The sequence below is a fragment of the Cynocephalus volans genome, chromosome 13, assembly GCF_027409185.1.
Source record: "Cynocephalus volans isolate mCynVol1 chromosome 13, mCynVol1.pri, whole genome shotgun sequence".
Lineage (NCBI taxonomy): Eukaryota > Metazoa > Chordata > Mammalia > Dermoptera > Cynocephalidae > Cynocephalus > Cynocephalus volans.
Genome location: NC_084472.1, coordinates 56,579,757 through 56,601,629, shown reverse-complemented (window position 1 = coordinate 56,601,629; position 21,873 = coordinate 56,579,757). Strand labels below are relative to the sequence as shown.

At 36.3% G+C, this 21,873-nt stretch overlaps 1 protein-coding gene across 3 annotated transcripts in view; it reads left to right on the top strand.

The window, feature by feature from the left end:
* Positions 1-14,253, top strand: part of PIGN (phosphatidylinositol glycan anchor biosynthesis class N) — a 153,558-nt gene extending 139,305 nt beyond the window's left edge. For all 3 annotated transcript variants that reach the window (XM_063077098.1, XM_063077097.1, XM_063077096.1), the window contains exon 29: positions 13,963-14,253. In XM_063077098.1, coding sequence (XP_062933168.1) covers positions 13,963-14,086 — 124 coding nt within the window. In that variant the 3' untranslated portion in view covers positions 14,087-14,253. The remainder of the gene's footprint in view (positions 1-13,962) is intronic.
* Positions 14,254-21,873: the final 7,620 nt, after the last annotated feature.

Genomic DNA, 21,873 nt, shown 5'->3' with positions numbered 1-21,873 from the left:
TAACTTGTTTCATCTCAAAAGTCCAAAGTCCAACTGCTAAATCAAACAAGTTATCTAAATCCAAGGTACAATGGTGGGAGAGGCACAAGGTACATATTCCCATTCAAAAAGGGAGATGAAGGCCATAAGAATGGGGTAATAGGTCTCAAGTCTGAAACCCAGCAGTACAAGCATCAAATCTAAAAGCTGAAAAATCTCCTACCTTGACTCCAGGTCTGGCATTCTCTTTACATTGGTGCGGTGGTTGGGCCTCCAGGTCCTCAGGCAGCTCCACTCCTATGGCTTTCCTGGTCTCAGGCCATGCTTTACCTCTCCCAGGCTGACATTGTATGCTGGTAGCTCCACAATTCTGGGGTCTCCATGGCAGTCCTGCTCCCACAGCTCCACTAGGCGTGGCCTTGGTGGGGTTTCTCTGCTGCATCTTTGATACCACATTTCCACTAGGCATTGCTCTACTGAAGGCTCTGTGCAGTGAATTCATCCCTGTGACAGATGTCTTTATGGGTCCCCAAGCTTTTTCATACATCCTTTGAAATCACATAGGAGGCTCTGGCATTCTGCGAGCCTTCAGCTTTAACACCACATAGAAGCCACCAAGGCTTCTGGCTTGTATCTTCCAAAGCTATGGGTCCAACAGCACCTGGGGCCAGTTTAGCTATAGCTGGAGCAGCTGGGGTGCAAGGAGCAGGATCCCCAGGTGGCCATGGGCAGCAGGCCTATAGAGGACACCTCAGGCCTGTTCCCCAAAACGATTCATTCTCCCTAGGCTTCCGGGCCTTTGATGGGAAGAGCAGTCTCAAAGATCTCTGAAGTGCCTTCGAGGTCGTTTTTTCATTCTCTTGATTTTCTCTTCCTTCTGTACTAACCCCCTTAGCAAGCGGTTGCTGGGCTACACCCTTGGTTTCCTCTCTTGAATAGACTTTCTCACTCATTATGTGCCTAGGCTGAGAGTTTTCCAGTTTTTCACTCTGCTTCCCTTTTAATTATAAATTCTGTCTTTACTTCATGCTTTTTCTGCCATAATTCACCGAATACTCTTGTTCCATAACTCTTAAGTTCTGCGTTCCATAAAGCCTTCCGGCATGGACACAATTCAGCCAGGTTCTTTGCCAGTTTGTAAATAAAAATGATTGTTAACCCAGTTTCCAATAAGCTTCTTCTCATTTACATCTCCTGTATTTCTGACAGCAGTAACCAGTCTCTAAGATGTTCTAAAATTTCCCTGGTTGTCTTGTTTTGGGAACTCTCACTAGCATCTAGGCTTTTCCTAGCCTACTCCTCCAAATTCTTCCAGCCTCCACCCTTTACCCAGTTCCAAAGCCACTTCCACATTTTCAGGTATTTGTTGTAAGAGCAGTACCAATTTTCTGTATTCATTTCTGTTGCTTAAACAGAATACCTGAAATTGAATAATTTATAAAGAAATAAAATTTATTTCTTAAAATTTCAGAGGCTGAGAAGTCCAAAGTCCAGGGAACACATCTGGTGAGGGCCTTATTCTTGTTGGTGGTTACTCTGCAGCAACCCAGGGTATCGAAATGGCTGAGCAAGAGAAAGAGCTAAACTTCTCACTTGCTCTCCCTATAAAGACATTCAAAGCCACACCCATTACCACCCATTAAACCTGTTACACTTCCCCCTGTGTAACGGAGATGAAAAAAAGAATTACATGATTACTCAAAGCGCTATGTATGCATTGAGCGGCCCGGAAGGACTGCACTTCAATAATTTCCCCTTTAGGAGGAGAAAACTGAATGTGACAGCAGCAATTCAAAGTTAGCCTCTCCCTGTTATTGTAAAGACAAGGAAGTTTCACAAGAAAATTCTGTTGATTTAATCATTATAAAGAACTCAAGGATATGGACAGAATTATGGTTAAATATAGTTTTAACAAATGGAAACTAGTAACATCAGTGAAATAAACAAAGTGACATTCCATGATGCAATTTGTAAAAGGTTAAGTCGATACACACCAACAAAAGCTTGTTCTTAGCAAGCACTGTCTTTTCTTACAGCAATTTCCTTGGTATTTTTACACAACAATCAAGGAACTTTCTTAACATATCAATCAGTAGGTTAACCAAGGACATCTGTACTTGAGCCAGCAATTTTGCTGTGTTACAATTCTTTATCTACAATAGAGACTTTAGCCTGGGGAAAGTTTCCTGTCTTTCACAAGCTTAACTTTTCTATATGTAATTTTTAAAAGTTAGGCTATACCTGAAACTACAGGGCTTTGGAAGCTAGGCCCTGTGAAATACATTTGCTTTATTAATGTTAGTACACTCCACATAAACCATCAACTTATTATTCAGTGAATGGATCAGTCATTTACTAGGGCATGGTCCTCACAATCTAATCACCTCCCAAAGGCCCCACCTTTCAGTTATCATAATAGGATTTCCCACCATCTTAACACGGTCACAGTGGGGATTGAGTCTCTGTGAGTTTGGGGAGTAGGGAGAATTCAATCCACAGCAGTAGATAGGATGGAGAGAGAAAAATGAAATCTGAGTTAGTGAAGATAGGCTTTCTAAATGGAATCACCCATGATTGATGCTGCAATATGGGGTTTTTGTTGTGCTGCTCTTGTTCGTAAGTTAGAATTCTAAAATCTTCTCTTTGTATCCTATGTAGCAGTAATGGTATATATTGCATCAGTGACCCATGTAGTACTGGTCTAATAGGCAGGAGTGGTTTGTGCATCTTCATAAACATCTAATTTATTGCCAAGAAAAGGCTTGGATAGTGGGGGGAAAGATATAACTTAAGATTCAAAACTAAAGCACCATATAATAGAGTTCACATATCAAAACTTCATTATTGTACTTTTTTCTGCTTTCTGTTTGTGAGAATGTTGCTTTTAAGTTTTGACTTTCAAATTATTCCTATGTGGAAGTGTATCTGAAAAGCTGAGATGTTTTTGGTCATGTTGCTGATGTTATTAAACTTACTGGCAGAGTTCCCTTAATGGGAACCACAGTTATTTGAATTATGCTCCTGCAGTGCTTTGCCTTTGTCAGAAATTTTACTTCTGAACTCCTTTGTGTTAGTAAAATAGTTAATAACTTCAGCCATTCCATGACTGTTTTTCATAGGAATGGAATGTTGTCCTTTTGTTCTTACTATTTTATTGCTTTATGAATACTGAAATGATGAGACTCTATTCTAGAATTTGAGAGAGGAGTGGGAGCTCACTAGTCTGGCATATATCTGTGATGTTTATAAGTGTTGTTGGGACTGCAGTGGATTTTCAGAATACTTTTGAGAGATTCATCACCTATTATTTTCTGGTTAATAAACAAGTAATCCTTTCTTTAACAATAAAGATCACATTACTAGGGCCTTAGACAGTACATCTGTTTATGGGTATAGTACTCTGTGTTTAAAATGCATCTTCAGAGCAGATTTTACCAAAATTAAGTTGAGACTCAGAAAGGAATACACTGCAGTCACTGTATTCAGCTGAAGCTATGGTATAAGTTCAGTGTTTCTCTTGTGAACCTGTGGCAGCCATGTGAAACAGCCATGTGAAAAATATCTTGCCCAGGCCATAAAACTGTGTTCAGCTGACACAGCTAATTTAGTATTTTCTATTTTTGATTGTTACTTACACTTTATCTTCATTTATAGCAGGTCATGAACTTTACAGAGTATTGCCTTTCATATGGCATACTGAAAGTACATCTTTAAAACTAGAGAAAAAATTTCTTTGAGGTAATTTTCATAACTATAAAAACATTTAAATTTATGTTCTAAATGTATATATAGTGAGGTGAATAGAGCCAGGATCATCAGTTTTATTGTGCTGCAGTTTAATTTGATAGCAGTATTCACTTGGACTTCGTTTCCTACGTGCACTATTGTTATACCTTATTAAAATAAAAATGACAACTGAAGTATATATCACTTCTATTTAGATATAATGAAAACTCTGATTCTATTCAATAATTTTTGAATATCCTAAATGTAAAGTGTCATAAAATGTCTGTACTCTTACCATGAATACCAATCTTTGCTAAAATCAATGATTCTCAACCTTTTTCTGCCCCAGTATGTCTGACAGATATGACCAGCTTTTATTGGCCATGACCCTGATTGAGGAGAAATACAGTCAACCTTTTATTACCCATTGTGCAGGTTGAAAAAGTCCTCCTGGCAATTCTGTGTGTCCCTCTACACACATATGTTGTCCTTCTCTACTATCATACTTGTAAACCTTGAGAATTGTTTATTTAAATGATGTCAAAATGGTTAGGGGGGAAAATGGGGTCTGCTGAACTCATTTCAAGTTGAAATTTGATGTTCTTTTAACTTTGCTGTGTTGATATGACACTAAGACTTGATTGATGCAAAGTATCACAAGCTGAATGCCTTGTAGCTCAATTGCATGAAAACGATGAGCTTCACAACTGTTCCCTGCCAATAATGTTAGGTTAAATGAGCCAAGAGTCAGTAATTTTAGGCCATTGTAAGGAGATAAGTGATCTGTGGAATACCTTTTATAGACTTTACATTAAATTTGAGGATGGGTCACCTGATTTTACAGAACATTTTTCTTACAAGATGAAGTCAGTTATAATACTTGCATCTAAAAGAGATAGAAATTTAACAGAACAAAAATCTGCTAGCATATAATCTTTCATTTTTTTTAATAACTTTTTTGAGGTATAATTTACAGGCCACAAAATCCATCCATTTCAAGGTTTTAAATGACTTAAATGATTATTTTAAATCATTTTATTGATTTTTAGTAAATTTATGGAGGTGTGCAACCATCACCATAAACTTGTTTTTGAACGTTTCCATCACCCAAAAGGTTCCCCTGTGCCTGTTTACAATCTATGCCCTTGCTCATTCTGAGCCCTAAGCAACCACTAATCTGCTTTCTGTCTCTACAGATTTACCTGTTCTGGACATTTTATTTAAATAGAATCACACAATGTATAGTCTTTTGCATCTGACTTTTTACAAGTAGTGTAATGTTTTTTGGCATTCGTCTCTCTCTATATGTTGTAGCATGTATCAGTACTTTGTTACTTTTCACTATTAAATAGTGTTCCGTTGTATGGATATACCCCACTTGTTTATCCTTTCTATAGTGTCATATTTTATAGTCCTCCTGGCTTCCTTCATCTACCTGGATTCCAACCTCCTTGCCTGCTTTTCCCACAGAATCAAGGTGAGATTGAGCTTTCCTAGATTTGATCCTCAGGCTCTGTGTTGGATAGTTTTCACTTCCTGACTCCAAACTTCAGTCCCTAGGTTGGAGAGTAAGCATCCTTATAATATGAAGAACTTGTAACCATTATATCCAGTTTATTGGATTGAGGATTTTGATCTCAGGAACTGGTACAGATTTTGAAATGTCCTGGGAGGCCTCAGAAACAGAATAGAGTTGAAGATTTCTGTGGTAATTACAAAGTCAGCCTTAGAGTTCTGTGCGAAACCTAGCATAATTTGTAAATTTCACATAAATAGAAATGTATCACAAGCTTATTATAGAAAATACTGAAAGCACTAAGAAAAATAAGAAGTTACTCATAATTCAAATGACTAAGATAACCACGTTGGATATACACATGTTAATATATATCCTTTGAGCCTTAATTTATGTGTAAACATATGCAAAGTTTTGTTTTGTTTCTGTTGTTTGTCTGCTTGGGAATTTGAACCCTTGAGGGTGTTATAACACCATGCTCTAACCAATTTTTTTTTTTTTTTAATCATTTCCTTATGTCAGTAAATACTTTTGAAGACATGAAGGTTAGTGTAACTAGAATGGTGTGAAGGGAAGCATGGTAGAGGGAGAGTTCAGAGAGTAGACAGTTGATATCACTTATGGCCTTGAAGGTCATTGTAAGGAATTAGGAATTTATTCCAAGTTAATGAAGCATTAGATTGTTGAGCAAGGCAGTGGATTTGCTTCACATTTTTGAAACAGCACTCTGGCCACAGTGTGGAGAACATATTGGAGGGGTCAAGAGAGGGAGCAGGAAGATTAAGAGGCTATTGCAGTATTCTAAGCTATAGATGATGGCAGCACTAGGGTAGCAATTCAAAATGGTGACAAGCAGCTGGACTTAGAAAATATTTTAAAAGATAGGTTGATAGAATTTGTTGATAAAGTGGATGTACTAGGAGAAGAAAAGATAAAAATCAAGGATAACTCCTGATTTTTGATCTTGAGTAACTAAGTGAATGGTAAATCCATTTCCAGAGATGGGGAAGGCTCTAGAAGGAGTGTGTTTGGTGACAGAAGGTGTGGGAGATTAAGAGTTGGGTTTTGGATATATCAGATTTAAAATGCCTTAAGTTAGGGAGCTATGGAATCTTGGGAGAGTTTTGGTTTGTTTTTAGGATGAGAGAAATTACACATTTGTATGGTGAAGGATATGCTCACCATAGAGAAGAAAAAACTGATGGTATAGGAGAGGAAGGAATAGTTACAAAAGTAAGGCCTTTAGTAGAAAAGTTGGGGTGGGATCCAAAACAGTAGTGGGAAGGATTTGTTTTAGAGAGGAGCAGGTGCAGGAGGAAATACGGGCACAGGTGTGGGTGGGTTAGAACGCTTGGGGTGAGAAGAGAAGATAATACAAAACAAAAGAAGATTTTATGATATCTTTTAATTACATATTAGTCTCTAATAATTCATTTAACAAATATTGATTGGAGGCCCACAAGGTCTCTCAGGGGACCTTAGAGATACGATGGGAAGAGAGCTAAAGATCATGATCCCCTTTTCCATGGAGCTTCCAGTCTAGGGTAGAGATGAGCTATCTATGGCCTTTCCACCCAATCCAGCCCACCTCCTGTTTTGGTACAGCCTGTGAACTGAATAACAAAAATTAATGAAACATTTTATTTTGAAATAATTATAGATTCATATGACGTTGTAAGAAATAGTACAGAGAGATCCTGTGTGCTCTTTACCCAGTTTCCCCCTAATGGTAACTTTATGTAAAACTATAACATATAATACAATCAGTACTATATATGTATATGATATTGATGTTGATATTGTCAAGATACAGACCATTTCTATCAACACAAGTATCCTTCATGTTGCCCTTTTATAGCTACACGCACTTCCCTCTCACCCCCACCCCTCCTTAACTCCTGGCAACCATTAGTCTGTTTTCCATATCCATAGTTTTGTTATTTCATAAATGCTCTATAAATGGAATCATATACTATGTAATTTGCTTTTTTCACTGAGTGTAATTCTCTGGCAATTCATTCAGGTTGTATGTTTCAATAGTTTCTTCCTTTTTCTTGTCAGGTAGATCCATGGTATTGCACTGTAATTTATTTAATCATTCTCCTGTTGAAGGACATCAAAGTTATTTCCAGTTTTTGGCTATTATGAAAAAAAACTTCCATAAACATTTTTGTGAACATAATTTTTTTATTTCTCTGGCATAAATGCCCAGAAGTACACTTGCTGAGTAGTTACATGTTGAATTTTATAAGAAACAGCCAAACTTTTCCAGAGTGGCTATACCAGAGAGCAATGATCCAGTTTCTCCACGTCTTTGCCAGTATTTCTTTCATGTGACTATTTTTTATTTTAGCCATTCAAGTAGATGTGTAATGACATCTCATTTTAGTTTTAATTTGCATATTTCCCTAGTGGTTAAGGATGTTGAACATTTTTTCATCTGCTTATTTGCTGTATGTATATCCTCCTCAGTGAAATATCTGTTCATGTCTTTTGTTCATTTTCTAGTTGAATTGTTTGTTTTTTATGTTGAGTTTTGAGAATTTATTCTGTATTCTAGATATTAGTCCTTTGTTGGATATACGGTTTGCAAATATTTTCTCCCAGTCTGTAGCTTATCTTTTCATCCTCTTACCAAGGTCTTTCACAGAGCAAAAGTTTTTTATTTTGATAAAGCCTGATTTATCAGTTTTTCCATTTTTAGGTTGTGCTTTTGGTATATCAAGTCTAAAAAGTCTGCCTAGCCGCAGATCCCAAAGATTTTCTGTTTTGTTTTTTTTCCTAAAATCTTTATACTTTTACATTTTATATTTAAGTTCATGATCTGGTTTAGTTGATTTTTGTGTAAAGTGTGAGACTCACAGTGATAGGTGTATAGTGATATCAGGTATGCAGTTTACACTCCTTTTTGTGTGTGGGGGGTGCATATTTGTATGGGTTGATTTACCTCTCAGCAGTGCTTTAGCTGAGTCCCACAAACTTTGATATGTTGGATTTTTGTTTTCATGCCAATTTTCTTAATCTCTCGTGAAACTTCATCTTTTTATATTTTTAAGTGTGTTGTTTAGTTTCCAAGTGTTTGGAGATTGTCCTGTTTTCTTTTATTGATTTCCAGTTTGATTCCATTGTGGCCAGAGAAGATACTCTGTATGATTTCAGTTCTTTTAAACATGTTGAGGTTTGTTTTATGGCCTCAGATATGATCTGTCTTGGTATACATGAGCACTTGAAAACAACATGTATTCTGCTGATGTCGTGGCAAGTGTTCTGTAATTGTTGATTATATCCTGTTGATTGATGGTGTTGTTGATTTCCATATCCTTGCTGATTTTCACTTCTATAAATTGTTGAAAGTAGGGTATCTTATGCCATGAAGTTTATTTTATCTGATATTAATATAGCCACTCACTCCTTTCTTTTAATTCACATGATATATCTTCTCCATACTTATACTTTCAGTTTGCCTATATCATTATAATTGAAGTGAATGTCTTGTAGACAATATATGGGTTGGTCATGTTTTTTAATCAACTCTACCAATCTCTGCTTTTTAGTTGATATATTTAGACTATTTACATTTAATGTAATTATTGATATGTTACGGCTTAAGTCTGCCATTTTATTATTTGTTTTCTATTCTCTCTGTTTTGGGTTTCCTGCCTATCTGTATCTTACATGAACTTTTTATGGAATTCCATTTTTACTTATCCATAGTGTTTTTTAGTGTATCTCTTTGTATGACTTTTTAAGTAATTGCTCTAGGAATTATATGTACATAGCTAATCACAGTCTACTGGTGGTGTCATTTTACCAGTTTTGAGTGATGAATAAAAACCTTCCCTTATTTTATATCCCGTTACCCTCCCCCATTTACAGTATAATTGTCTTAAATATTTATTCATATACATTTGAGACCACATCAGTGTTTTATACTTTTTGCTTTCAATATCAAATATAATTTAGAAAATGCACTATATTTACCTATATTTTTGCCTACCAAGTTTTTCTACCTTCATGATTTTACCAGATTTCTTCTTTTATTTTTTTCTTTCTGTTTAGAGAACTTTAGACATTCATTTAGGGTCGGCCTCTGGGTAAAAAATTCTCTTAGTTTTCCTCTATCTGAGAATGTTGATTTCCCCTTTATTTCTGAAGGATATTTTCACTGGACTGGGTTGGCAGTTCTTTTTCTTTCTGTACTTAAGAAAGAGTATGCCACTTCTTTCTGTTTCCGTGTTTTCTGATGAGAAATCTGCTATCATTCTAATTGTTTTCCCCATATAGGTAAGGTGTCATTTCTCTCTCACTGCTTTCAAATTATTATTATTATTTTTTTTTAGATTTCAGTAGGTTGATGTGCCTTTGTGTGGAATGCTTCAAATTTATACTGTATGAAGTTTGATCAGCTTCTAAAATCTATAGATTAATGTCTTTTGCCAAATTTGGGAAGTTTTTAGCCACAATTCCCTTTATTCTCTTGAGTACTCTTTTTCCCTCTTTTTCTTTTCTTTCTGGAACTCTAGTGACACAAATGTTATATCTTTTGTCATGGTCCACAGTTTCCTGAGGCTTTGTTCATTTTTTTTTTTTTTAAGTTTATTTTCTCTGTTGTTCAGGCTGGGTAGTTTCAGTTGCTTTATCTTTTAAGTTTATGGATTCTTTTCTGTCACCCCTTAGTTCTGCTATTGAACCCATCCATTGGGTTTTTTATTTTGGTTATCGTGTTTTTCAGTTCTAAGATTTTTTTATTTGGTTCTTCTTTATGTCTTTTATTGAATTGCTGAAAATTTCTATTTCTTTGCTCAGATTTTCTTTTTTAAATTTGTTTCAAGTGTGTTCATAATTGCTTGTTGAAGTATTGATGATGGCCACTTTAAAATTTTTGCCAGATAATTCTAACCGCTGTGTTATCTAGGAGTTAGTATCTATCTATTATATTTTTTATCATTCTGTTTGAGATCTTCCTGGTTCTTGGTTTGGATGATTTTTGATTGAAATCTCGACATATTGGGTATGTTATGAGACACTTAATCTTATTTAAACCTTATGTTTTAACTAGCTTCCTCTGGCACAACTATGGCATGAGAAAAGGAAACACTACCTCATTTCTGCCTGATGGGAGTGGAAATTCAATTCCCCATATGGCCTCCATTGATACTTGAAGGAGGGCTCTTCATTATTACCTGGCAGGGGAGGGTGTTATAGCTCCATACTAAGCCTGATAGATACCTCTCTGGCTGGGAAGGGTGGGAGGTCCTTTTTTATCATTCCCCCACATGACCTACACTAATACCATGGTGGGGACGGGAATGGCCTTGGTACCTCTGGGTGGTGGTGAAATTCTTGACTTCCCTAGGCCTCTCCTGACACAACCCCAGTGAGGAAGGGGAGGGAGGGGACCTCATTACCGCTGAATGGGGGTGGTAATCCAGGCTTTCAGGTGGGTGTCCACTGATATCTGCCAAGCATGGATAAGAATACCAGCTTCCCTACTCAGCCTTCTCTGACACCACAGAGGTGGAGAGGTGGGGATGGATGGGGGAGTTGGAGTGCCCCATTACAGTCTGATGAGGATGGAAGTCTAGGCTCCCTACTCAGCCTTTATTGGAGCAGGTGGGCTGGGGCCACTGTTTTTTCCTGTGGTGTTTGGCTGAAGCAGAGCAGTTAACATCGAAAAGTCTTCTATCTTCTGTGGCTGTCCCCTTCATTGTCTGTCCCTTGGACAGAGAGAGCAGGCTTTTGTTGTGGTAGTGTTTTTGTTTTTTTGGATTTTTTTGATATGTACCCAGTGGCATTTTCAGGTTGCCAGCTTCTTCCTGCAAGTCTGGTATATATGAGACAAAAAGAAAATCCAGGGAATTCACTGTGGCATTCCTTGGGTCCCAAGATTCCTAACCAGTCTGCCTTCTTCTTTCCATCTTCTTGTATTTGTTTATATATAATGTCCAAAATTTTTAGTTGTACTTAGCAGGAGGAATAGGGGTACATATACCTATACTATCTCCTGGAAGAAGAATTTATTCTGATTTCTTTTTAAATTTCTAGTTTTCTAACAGTATATTTTCCCAGCATCTCTATGCCATGATAAACTTGAGTTGCTTTGCTTTGGAAAACTTTTAAAGTAAGATCAGTCAACCAATTACTAACTTCTGTGTGATAAAATGTCAGCATGGCTCACATAATTTTAATAACATAATCTTGTCTATTTTGGCATAAGTTTTCCAGGAGTGTTTTATTAAAATAAATATCTAGATCATTTTATTCCCAGCAAGGATTGGTAGGATGATAAATAAATCTAGTCTTATAATCATTATTTTTATTTTTAAATAAATAATTATCAGTGATTTAATTAAATTGTAGATAAGATTCATATCATATTCATTCAGGGCAAAAACAAAACAAAAATACACACACACACACACACACACACGATTCATATCATATTCATTCAGGGCAAAAACAAAACAAAAATACACACACACACACACACACACACACACACACACACACACACACACACACACACACACACACACACACACACACACACACACACACACACACACACACACACACACACACACACACACACACACACACACACACACACACACACACACACACACACACACACACACACACACACACACACACACACACACACACACACACACACACACACACACACACACACACACACACACACACACACACACACACACACACACACACACACTTAAATAGAAAAAATTCCAGGTCAAATATCCTATTACATTACTTTTAACATGAAAACAAACGAGTGTTTTTTTAAAAAAATCTTAGTTTACTGTTGATATTTATGAATTAGGGATTAGGTTTTTATTGTTTTCTTTTTAGGGTTTTATTGTTTTCTTTTTAGGTCAGGAGTCTACCCTAGATTGGAGCCAGATTTCTAACAGAACTGGTTCTAATTTTTGCTTTTTAATTAGACAGCTCTTCCTTTTCTATTTCAAATTTACTGTATGAGGTGAACCTAGACAAAGATTCTAAATAAAAATTTTCCAGCCAGTGCCTTTCCAAAGAAAATCTTATCAGACTATAAAACTTAACAATTGGAGGTTCTTACTCTAAAAAAAAAAATCCACACAGAATAGAAGGCTCTTCTTTCCTGGCCTTAGAGGCCTTGCCTGTGGACAAATTCCTGACAACATGCTATAGATGGCCTAGAGCCAGCAACTCTACATTTTGGGGGCCCCTCACCTATTGGGTTAAAGTTATTGGAAAAGTGGGAGAGAGACCTTTTCTCCCTTTCTCTTTTAGTCTCCACGTCCTTTTAGGTGATTGGCCTGCTTTACTTTTACCCAGCAGTTACCTTTCCTGATGTTCTCTGGGGCCTGCCCTGTGAGCCACTCCTTGATAGGGGTTCTTTAGCCAGCTCTGTGACTCCTCTCCTGTTTGTTGGGGGTAGATGAGAGCAAGAGGGAGGAAATGTGACCTGCCTTCATCACACTAGCATGGGTATAGTCCTGCTAAACCATGACCCCCTCTCTTTGTTGAAGAATGTAAAACTGCAAAAAAAAGAATAGAAGAATGTAAAATACATAAAGGAATATAAAGATGTAAAAAACGCAAATCTATTTTAAAATTAGATAGTTAAATATAACTCTGTTAGGCATTGAAAATAGACAGCTTGCCAATATGCACTGTAGCTAAGCTAAGCTTGGACAAAACTGTACTAGCATCACTGTGTGAAGCTTCTGCTTTACTGTATATTCATCAGATCTGTATCCTACATTTCTTTCCATACTTCTAAATTTGCGGGGGTGGGAGGCAGTTGGCAAGTAAGGGGATCCGAACCCTTGACCTTGGTGTTATAACACCATGCTCTAACCAACTAAGCTAACCAGCCAGCTCCATACTTCTGAATTTTTTATCAAGCTGTATTCTGTGTAGACAGTATGATTACTGTGTTTAAAAAGGAAAACTGAACATTTACTATTGCTGATAGATGAGAACTAGAACTGAGTAATTTTAATAGTATTCATTATTCTATCTTTTTATAAAAGTCTAGGAGACAATAGCTTTGATTGTGGGATTAATAAAGAGATTTGTCCTTTTTCTCTTTGTTTAGATTTCTTGACTAAACCTTTCACTGCACTGACTTTTAGTTTGGGTGACATTTTTCTTTCTTTGTGGCTGGTAGTTTTATCAAAGTACTTTTAACTTATTTCAAAGCATAAGATGGCATGCTCTAAAATGACAGAATACTTAATCTGGGAATATCTTGGAGAGTCTAGAGAGAATTCAGAGGGCCCAGGAATTGGAGGGGGAAAATTGTCTTTATTTTTCTAAAAGCTTTTAAAATTTAATTTCTACTGGTGACAAAGGCACAGATACTCCTAATAGCAATCACAAACATTTTCATAACATATTATAGTTGTTGCAGATATCTCACATTTTTATATTCATCATTATTTCAACATGATGGTAGTTTGTTATTAGGGATTAAAAATTAATATATGTTAATATGTATTATTAATTCTTAATTAATACGTTATTAAGGAAGTACATATATTACTCATATAATGCTATATAGCAAGTTTGTGTTTTTTTAAACATTTTGGTATCCATTTTGAAATCATTGGTATTCTTTGTAATTCTGTGTATTTTATATTTCTATTTAAAACATTATTTAGAGGAATCTTATGCTTTTCTTCATATGTGTTCTCTCTTCCTGTAACTTATTTCTTCTCCTTTTGCAGCATCAGCCACTATGTGATTGTGATGTCCATAACCATCTTTCTGGTGTTCCTCAATGGCCTGGCACAACTGCTCATGACAAAGAAACTCAAACTGTGGGGCAAACCCAAAAGCCATCTCATATGATGTTGCTGAAGCTGTCATTCAGCATCTGGATCCTGTTTCTCCTTCTCCTTTTACACTAAAATCCCAGCAAGGATTCAATAAGGAGATGGATATTTATGTATAGTATATTCTACTCCTGTAAAGAAAATTATATTTAGAATTCTGAATTTACAGGTTATCTAGAATAAAGGAGTTTCCTTTTTCTTTTAGGTTTTGCAGGTATGAAATAGTGATTATATCTGTGGAAAAGCATAGTAAAGTATTCTCCATTTTCATTTTTTTCCTTTAGCTGGCAGCTCTTCTCAGTGATGTTGCAGAACATTTGAAACAATCTGGTCCCCAGTCATACCATTTCCCATATACCGAGAGGAGAACGTGCACCTGTGGGGGCAGTACTAATGGCATCCAAAATTATTGCTGTGGCTAAACTTGAAGGAAATCACCAGGTGGCACCATAAATATTTATTAGCTCTCAGCACTGGTTTTGTAGCAGTTCTGACTATTCAACAATATCGCTAGAAAGATAGTGTATGCTAATTTCAAATTTACTAAAGATTCAATAGAAAAAAGTTTGCAGGTGTTTCTCATTTTTTTTCAGGAGTTAGTAGTACTATCTTATGCTTCTTTTTTTTTTTTTTTTTTTAAAGATGACCGGTAAGGGGATCTTAACCCTTGGCTTGGTGTTGTCAGCACCACGCTCAGCCAGTGAGCTAACCGGCCATCCCTATATAGGATCCGAACCCGCGGCCTTGGTGTTATCAGCACCACACTCTACCGAGTGAGCCACGGGGTCCCTGTCTTATGCTTCTTAATGCCATTTCTAGGGTTTTAATGTCAACCAGCTAGATGCAGGTTTAACCTTCAACTCACTTTTTTTTTCCGCCCACTTCTGGATGCTCATGGAATTTCTGGCAATAGAAGAGTAGAAAATTATTAGTATTTGTGTCCTGACTGTAGGAAAAAAAATTTAAAAAGTATTTTTTAATTGTAGACTTAACATCTGTTACTCCTATAGCTTTTTCTGTGCATTGTTTCAACAGGATTCTTTAAATAAATGGTTGAACTTTCTGAATGGTTGAATATCATAAGATCTCATGCTAAAATTGCTATTCTTTCTGGTTATGAGAGTCTAGCACAAAGGCCTAAAGTCATCTTATTAAATTAAGATTTTCATTGTAAACTAATTCTAATGAATAAAATATTTTGATAGGAATTTTTATTTGGATTTTCCATAAATTGACCTTTACCATGTCACTGTAGATTTGGCCTTTTGCCTGTGGTATGTCAGTATCTTTTGGCTGATGCTGAGCTTTGCTGGTATGTGTTCCATTTTTTAAAAATTTTAAGTTATAGCATTACTAATTCATATTAATGACTAGGAAGCCCTGTACAAATTACTAGATTTTTCAAATTGGTGGGCGAGTGAACAAATATAATTTAGAAGACTCAAAAATCAGTCTGGCAGAATGTACTTTCTTAAATTCTGTTTTGATGAAGTGTAGTTATAATTTATTTGAATAATACTTCATGGTACAGCAGTGAAAGCATTATAGTATTTTTTTTAAAAAAGAAATACTGATGTTAATAGAAGACCTCATGCATCAGTCTGTGATATAAATTCTAGTTGGCCAACTACGAAGCTCCTGTAGCACATGGTGACATTGGCAGAAAGAGAATCTATGGACTTTCATATTACCTTAAAGTATTTTTGATCAGCTTTTTTCACATCACAGAAAACTGATTTTATAAACAATTATTGTTTAACTCTTTTTATATCTAGTTTTATAACTAGAATAGCTATTTTAGCATGAATTCTTATGATATTGTCAGAAAGTTTAACCATTGATGTAAAGAATCCTGTTGAAACAATGCACAGAAATATTGTTTATAATCTTTTCTCAGATTTTCAACAGAGGAATTAATGAATGTTTTATTACAATATTATAAAAGGTGCTCAGTGCCATATCTTTATTTTGCTCTTCATAGCATGTATTTTTCTTAATGTTATCCTTTCAGGTCAGTGTGAGTTTATAGAAGAGGAAAATGCACCTGCAGCCACACGCTTGCCTTGCTGTACTGTAACTGAACCCTTCATACTCAACCTGGGAACAGGCCTTTTTTATTGCACGGTTTCTCAGATATATCAAAGTGTTTTGAAATATATATTTTTATATTGAATTAGGGAAAAATGAAGTAAGATTTAGGTAAAATGCATTTCTGTTTAAGGCATTTATTTTTTCATTCTAACTAGTCCATCTTAGATTTCCAATTCAAGACTTAAGACATTTGCTGACTAACATAGTTTAAATTAGGAGTTGTAAGAATTAAAGTGGGTATATCAAGTTGAGAAAATACTGGGCATTAAAAAGCCATGCTATGTCACATGGACCATAAATAAATCTTGGAGAGAACTCTTAAGTCTTTAGGAAACTAACTGCAGCCTGTCCATAATTTACCAATAAGTTAATTCTCATTTATTATATTTAGTGTGCAATATTTACAAAACAAAATACTTTTTTATTTCTTTAGGAAGATAATGTTATAACTGGTAGGATATTTTCACAGTGATGTTCTCAAAATTATCAGTGATGAAACAGAACTAGGAGATCTATTTTATCAGTTGTAATATTGTTCCTCATGAAAAACTCATTACAAATTTCAGCCAACTCAGATATTAGGAACATGTATGTCAACCCTCCTTCCCTGCCAACACCCTTGTTTTAGTAGACTAGGGACTCCATTGCTCCTCCTTTTTTATATATAACTGTGCCATTAAAACTGATTTCCAATGAAGCAGGCTTAGAGGGAATGAAGGGGATTGCTTGGGTGTGGTATCTAGAGACAGGCAGTAGTTGGCTGCAGGGTCGCCTTTCCTTGGGAGAACCAGTTGAGCTCCCATATATATTAGATGCCATCTCATCAGGGGGCTAGAGAGAATGAATCTAAATCAACTCAGTTATTTGGAGAGGACCCCTTCAGACTCCTTTAAGAGACCAGAGATAATCTGGTAATTTTTCACCTTTTCATAGTGGTTTTTATATTGACATTCCCCTCATCCTCTTCTTTTAAATGCTTTAAAGCATTTATGATTGTTATGCTGTGTGCTTTCGGTTCTGTCTTTGTAGCATTTTCCCATTTCTGCATCAGCATGGTTTATTAAAAAAAAAAAAAAAAAAAGTAGGTGGGATTTCTGCACTTAAGATTTATTCTATGAAGAAATAAAAAGAATATTTGAGAAGTATTACTTATTAATTTCCTTAGATACACTAAAATGAGTCACAGTTGTTGCTCGACTCAGCATCTTTAGAATTGAGACATTTATGTGCCATTTAGCAGCATTTCTCAAAGTATGTCCCTTAGGACATCAATTCCTTAGTATATAAATGGTCATAATAAAAAGGTTCCCTGATGAAATATGTTTGAGACCTAGTCAAACAAAGTTAAGTAGGTATATTTGTTTCAGTATTTAGGGAATTTAACTCGGTATGTGCATTATGAATGGAGGAAGGTAGCATTATCCCCAAAATGTCCACTTGCTTGACTGCAGACCCTATCTTAGGGTTTCTCTCCTGATTGGTAAACATACTTTGGAAACATCCCCATGTACTTTTGCACTAAAACCCCAATTTGTCAATCTGTTTTGAAAATAGTAAGCTTAATTGTATTTTTTGTTTTCCTGAGAACTGGAAAACCATTTTTATTTTAACCCTTGACACGGGAAAACTTTAAAATGTGCTAGCAATTTTGCCTGCTTCTGTATAGATTATACCTGTTATCATTTTGTCTTTCATATGGGAACCTTCATTACTTCCAGATCATATCCTGCTCATCCAAGCACATTGTATAACCCTGTGGAATTTGGACTAAGTCTTTATAACTTATATTTTACATTCTTTATCTGAAAAATATATTCACAACAAACATCAGCTTATTTTCTTTTAATTTGACATTAGAAAATGGTTACTAAATTTTTTATGATGCTTTGTTACAAAAAATTTTGAATAGAAAACATCAGTTATCAAGATTTCCTTTAATTGGCCTCAAAGGGCTAAAACCTAAAATTGTTATAACACTTTTTAAACTCATGAAGAGATAAATACTTTTCACACAAGAATTTAATTCCTTGATTGTCATCAGATACTACTTTCATCAAATATCAACCATCCCATGAATTTTTAAAAGTTGCTTTTACTTTAAGTAGGTAATATTCAGTGAACTTGACCAATATGATTGCTGGAGGGACCAACAAAGGTAATTGTCAGTCTTACAGACATTAACTTTTACCTAGACTATCTCAATGTTTCTAAAACATCTAGGAATAGTTTGTCAATGTTTTACAAGTTTCTCTCCTTACCTACTGATAAGTAATATCCTTAAAGTTAGAAACCATAAAATAAAATCCCAGTTTGCCTGGTGTATCTTTGCTTGCCTTGTCCTATCTCACAGGTTATTGTGATTGGTTTTGTATTTATACAAAATTAGTTGTTACCACTTTAGCTAGGTGATCAACGTTAATATCAGGAGTAATAAGTTATGTTGATAGTGTGTACCCTGCATAATGGCACTTTACCTGTATGGTCTTCCACCCAAAACTCATAACCCCAGCCTAATATTGAGAAAAACAGACAAATTCCAATACAGGGGCATTCTACAAAATACCTGATGAGTACTCTTCAAAACTATCAAGGTCATCAAAAACAGGGAAAGGCTAAAAAACTGTCAGAGCCAAGGGAAGCCTACAGAGACATGACAACACATAAATGTAATGTGGCATCCTGGACGGGATCCTGAAACAGAAAAGGACATTAGGTGAAAACTAAGGAAATTTGAATAAAGAATGGATTTTAGTTAATCAAATATCAATATTGTTTCATTAACTGTGAAAAATGTTTCTTACCAATGTAAGTTGTTAATTATAGGAGAGACTGGGTGCGGGGGCGTACGGGAACTCTGTAGCATCTTTGCAAATTTTCTGTAAAACTATTCTAAAATAAAAAGATTACTTAAAAACTAATTGTAATTTTACATTTTTAAAATTTATACTATATACACAAATAGTTTTACGTGAATGCATAAGTGTTATAAGTGGCTGGTTGGAGTTGAAGAGGTGTTTATTGTTTTCCTTGGTTTTTCTGTTCTACTTCTTTCTCCCCTTGTTTTCTCTCTGCTCCTCTATTCATGTCACTCCCATCTCTTAGCCATTTTAGAATGTTAGAACCCAGTAAATATACTAATATGTCTTCCTTCTTGAATTAGTTTCCATCAGTTATGTTTATATAAATAGCAGCTGTGCCTTTGCTCAGCCTTCTCTCTTCTTGAGGCAGCTGTGCCTCCATTGCTAACCTTATGTCACTGGCAGGAGCTAAGTGGTTTTTGTATGACTCTTCTCTCACCACTGTTGACTACCTTAGGGGTGCACATAGGACCCAAGCCAAGCCAGTCTGAGTTCTTTGCAAGATTTTCAGGCTGTAACTAAGAGAAAATTTCTAAGATGCAAAGTTCAAGAGCTGTTAGTGGCCAAGTACAGTTAAATGAGATACTCCAGTAAAATTCCGATAAGTAATCTCTTCCAAAAAAAGAGGGATTAATTTCACTGGTATTTCTAAGAACACAGTAGATTATAAGTCCAAAGTTTCACTTAAAGTATTTATTTTTGTAAATGCTCTTTTTACCTTATACTTTCTAAATTGGGGTTGATGAGGCAGAATAGTTCCATGAAAACTAGTTCGGACTTCATCACTGACTCGTAATACTACTTTTATGACTAATATTACAAAATGCTTAAGTTCCCTGTTTTGGTATTATGTAGTGAAAACAGTAATTTAAAAAAGTCTTGGCTTTGCATAGCCTCTATCTCCAAGAAATGCAAAAAGCTCTTACATGTTCATTCCTCCAAAACAAAACAAAAAAAATTCTCTCATAGTTTCTACCATAGAAACAATAGCATGAGTAATCACTATGAAGAGCTTACCATATGTGAAGCCCTGTGGCAGGAACTTTACATTAATATCTCATTTAATTGAATCATTGCAACCACTTGTGCTGGACCAGACCACGGGGAGCCTGGTCTGGGTTCCAGGCTGTCAGGAAGGATGTCAGATTCTGCTCATTTGTTTTTACTTTATTAAAAGCAACAAATAAGCACTGGAAAGATAGCAATGAGAAAAAAAAAATGCATAAGTGTTTTTGACCCCCAAAGGTCTCTCCAGCTCACCTTGACTCCCCCAAAGATTGGGGCTCCTAGAAGCCCAGGTAGCAAGATATATCCAGTAGAGCACAGGAGCAGAGTATAGGCTTGCTGCCCTCCGTGCTCCCAGCTGTGGCAGCATTCCCAAAGGACATTACCAGGAGAGGCAGTAGTCACACTGCTCAGGAGGGCCAGCTCAACCTGGCCTTTGCATCCCTGCTGGGTTTCCACCAGGACCTTTTCTCTGCCTCTGTGCCTGTACTACAGGGCCCAGAACTGTTCCATCCTTGTCTACCTTGGGTCTTTCTGTGGTCAGGCCTGGCTATGGCCCACGTAATGCTGACCAGAGTGGATATTAGCTTCATTTTCCAGATAAGAAAACTGAAGTTCAAAGAGATTAAGTGAGTTTCCCAAAGCCCACCAACTAGCAAGTTGACTTACTACTCAACTCAGACCTAAGTAAGTATGACTCTAAAACCCAGACTCTAAACCACCACACCCTGCAGACTCCCGTAAGGATATATAGCTGCTTCCTTGGGAATGCCAGAAAATAGTCCACACAGAGGATGGCAATTTGGAATTCTGAATACATTTATCCTTCACTCAGGTTACACGAGTGGAATTACATACATGACAGCAGTGGTCTTAATCTGCAGGTCAATGGCATGAATTAAAACAGCACATTGCATTAATCAGCAAATAATTCAGTATCCTCAAGTTGCCAGGCAGGATGAAAATACAAAGTAGAAGACATCAGCCCCTGCCTCAAAGAGGCAGATAACATTTACTGAGTGCTTCCTCTATGCCACCCCCTTGTATTCAAGTCCCTAGCGTGTCTCACCTCAAAGAAGACGGGCAATGTAAGACATGGGCAGTTTAATGCTAAGTGAGTGGTCAGACAGACAAAAAGCCCTCTCAGTCAAGGGTTAGCATACTGGTTAACATCAACTAAGATTAGAATTCCTTAAAGGCATGTGGCAATTATGTGTTCCACCTGAAATGCCAGTGTTCTAACTAGCAGTTGATGAGAGAAGGACACAATGTGGCCACTGAGAATCAGTAGAATGAAATTAGGCCTCTGTGGACAGCTTTGTGGCCCCCAGTTTAGAATCGAATCTTGCCACTGTTTTGCTCCTCTATAAACATATGTAAGAAGATCAAATACTGAATGTCCAGGGGAAGGAAGAACAATATAATTCATTGTTCACATGTATGAGGGTATTTCAAAAAGTTCATGAAAAGATTATCTTTTAATTCTATTTTTCTACAAACTTTTGAAATACCCTCGTACACTTCTAATTTAGCTGTGGCAAGTGTTGCTGGCTACCTACTCAATATCCATTATCCTTTTCTTTTTTACAACCAGTACCCTGATTTTGTTTACAGCAGAAATGTGCTTGGATTTAAAAAAAAAAAAATCCCATCCTCCCTTTCAATGAGGTATTGCAAGGCAATGCAGCTCTGGCCACTGAGATGTAAACAGAAGTCTGGGTAGGGCTTCTGGAAAACTCTAATTCAGCTAGTGTGCTCCTTTTTTCCTGTTGCTTTTTTCCCTTTCCATGTCTGAAATGTAGCCGTGTTGCTAGAGGCGGCACAGTTATTTTGCAATTTTGGAATAACA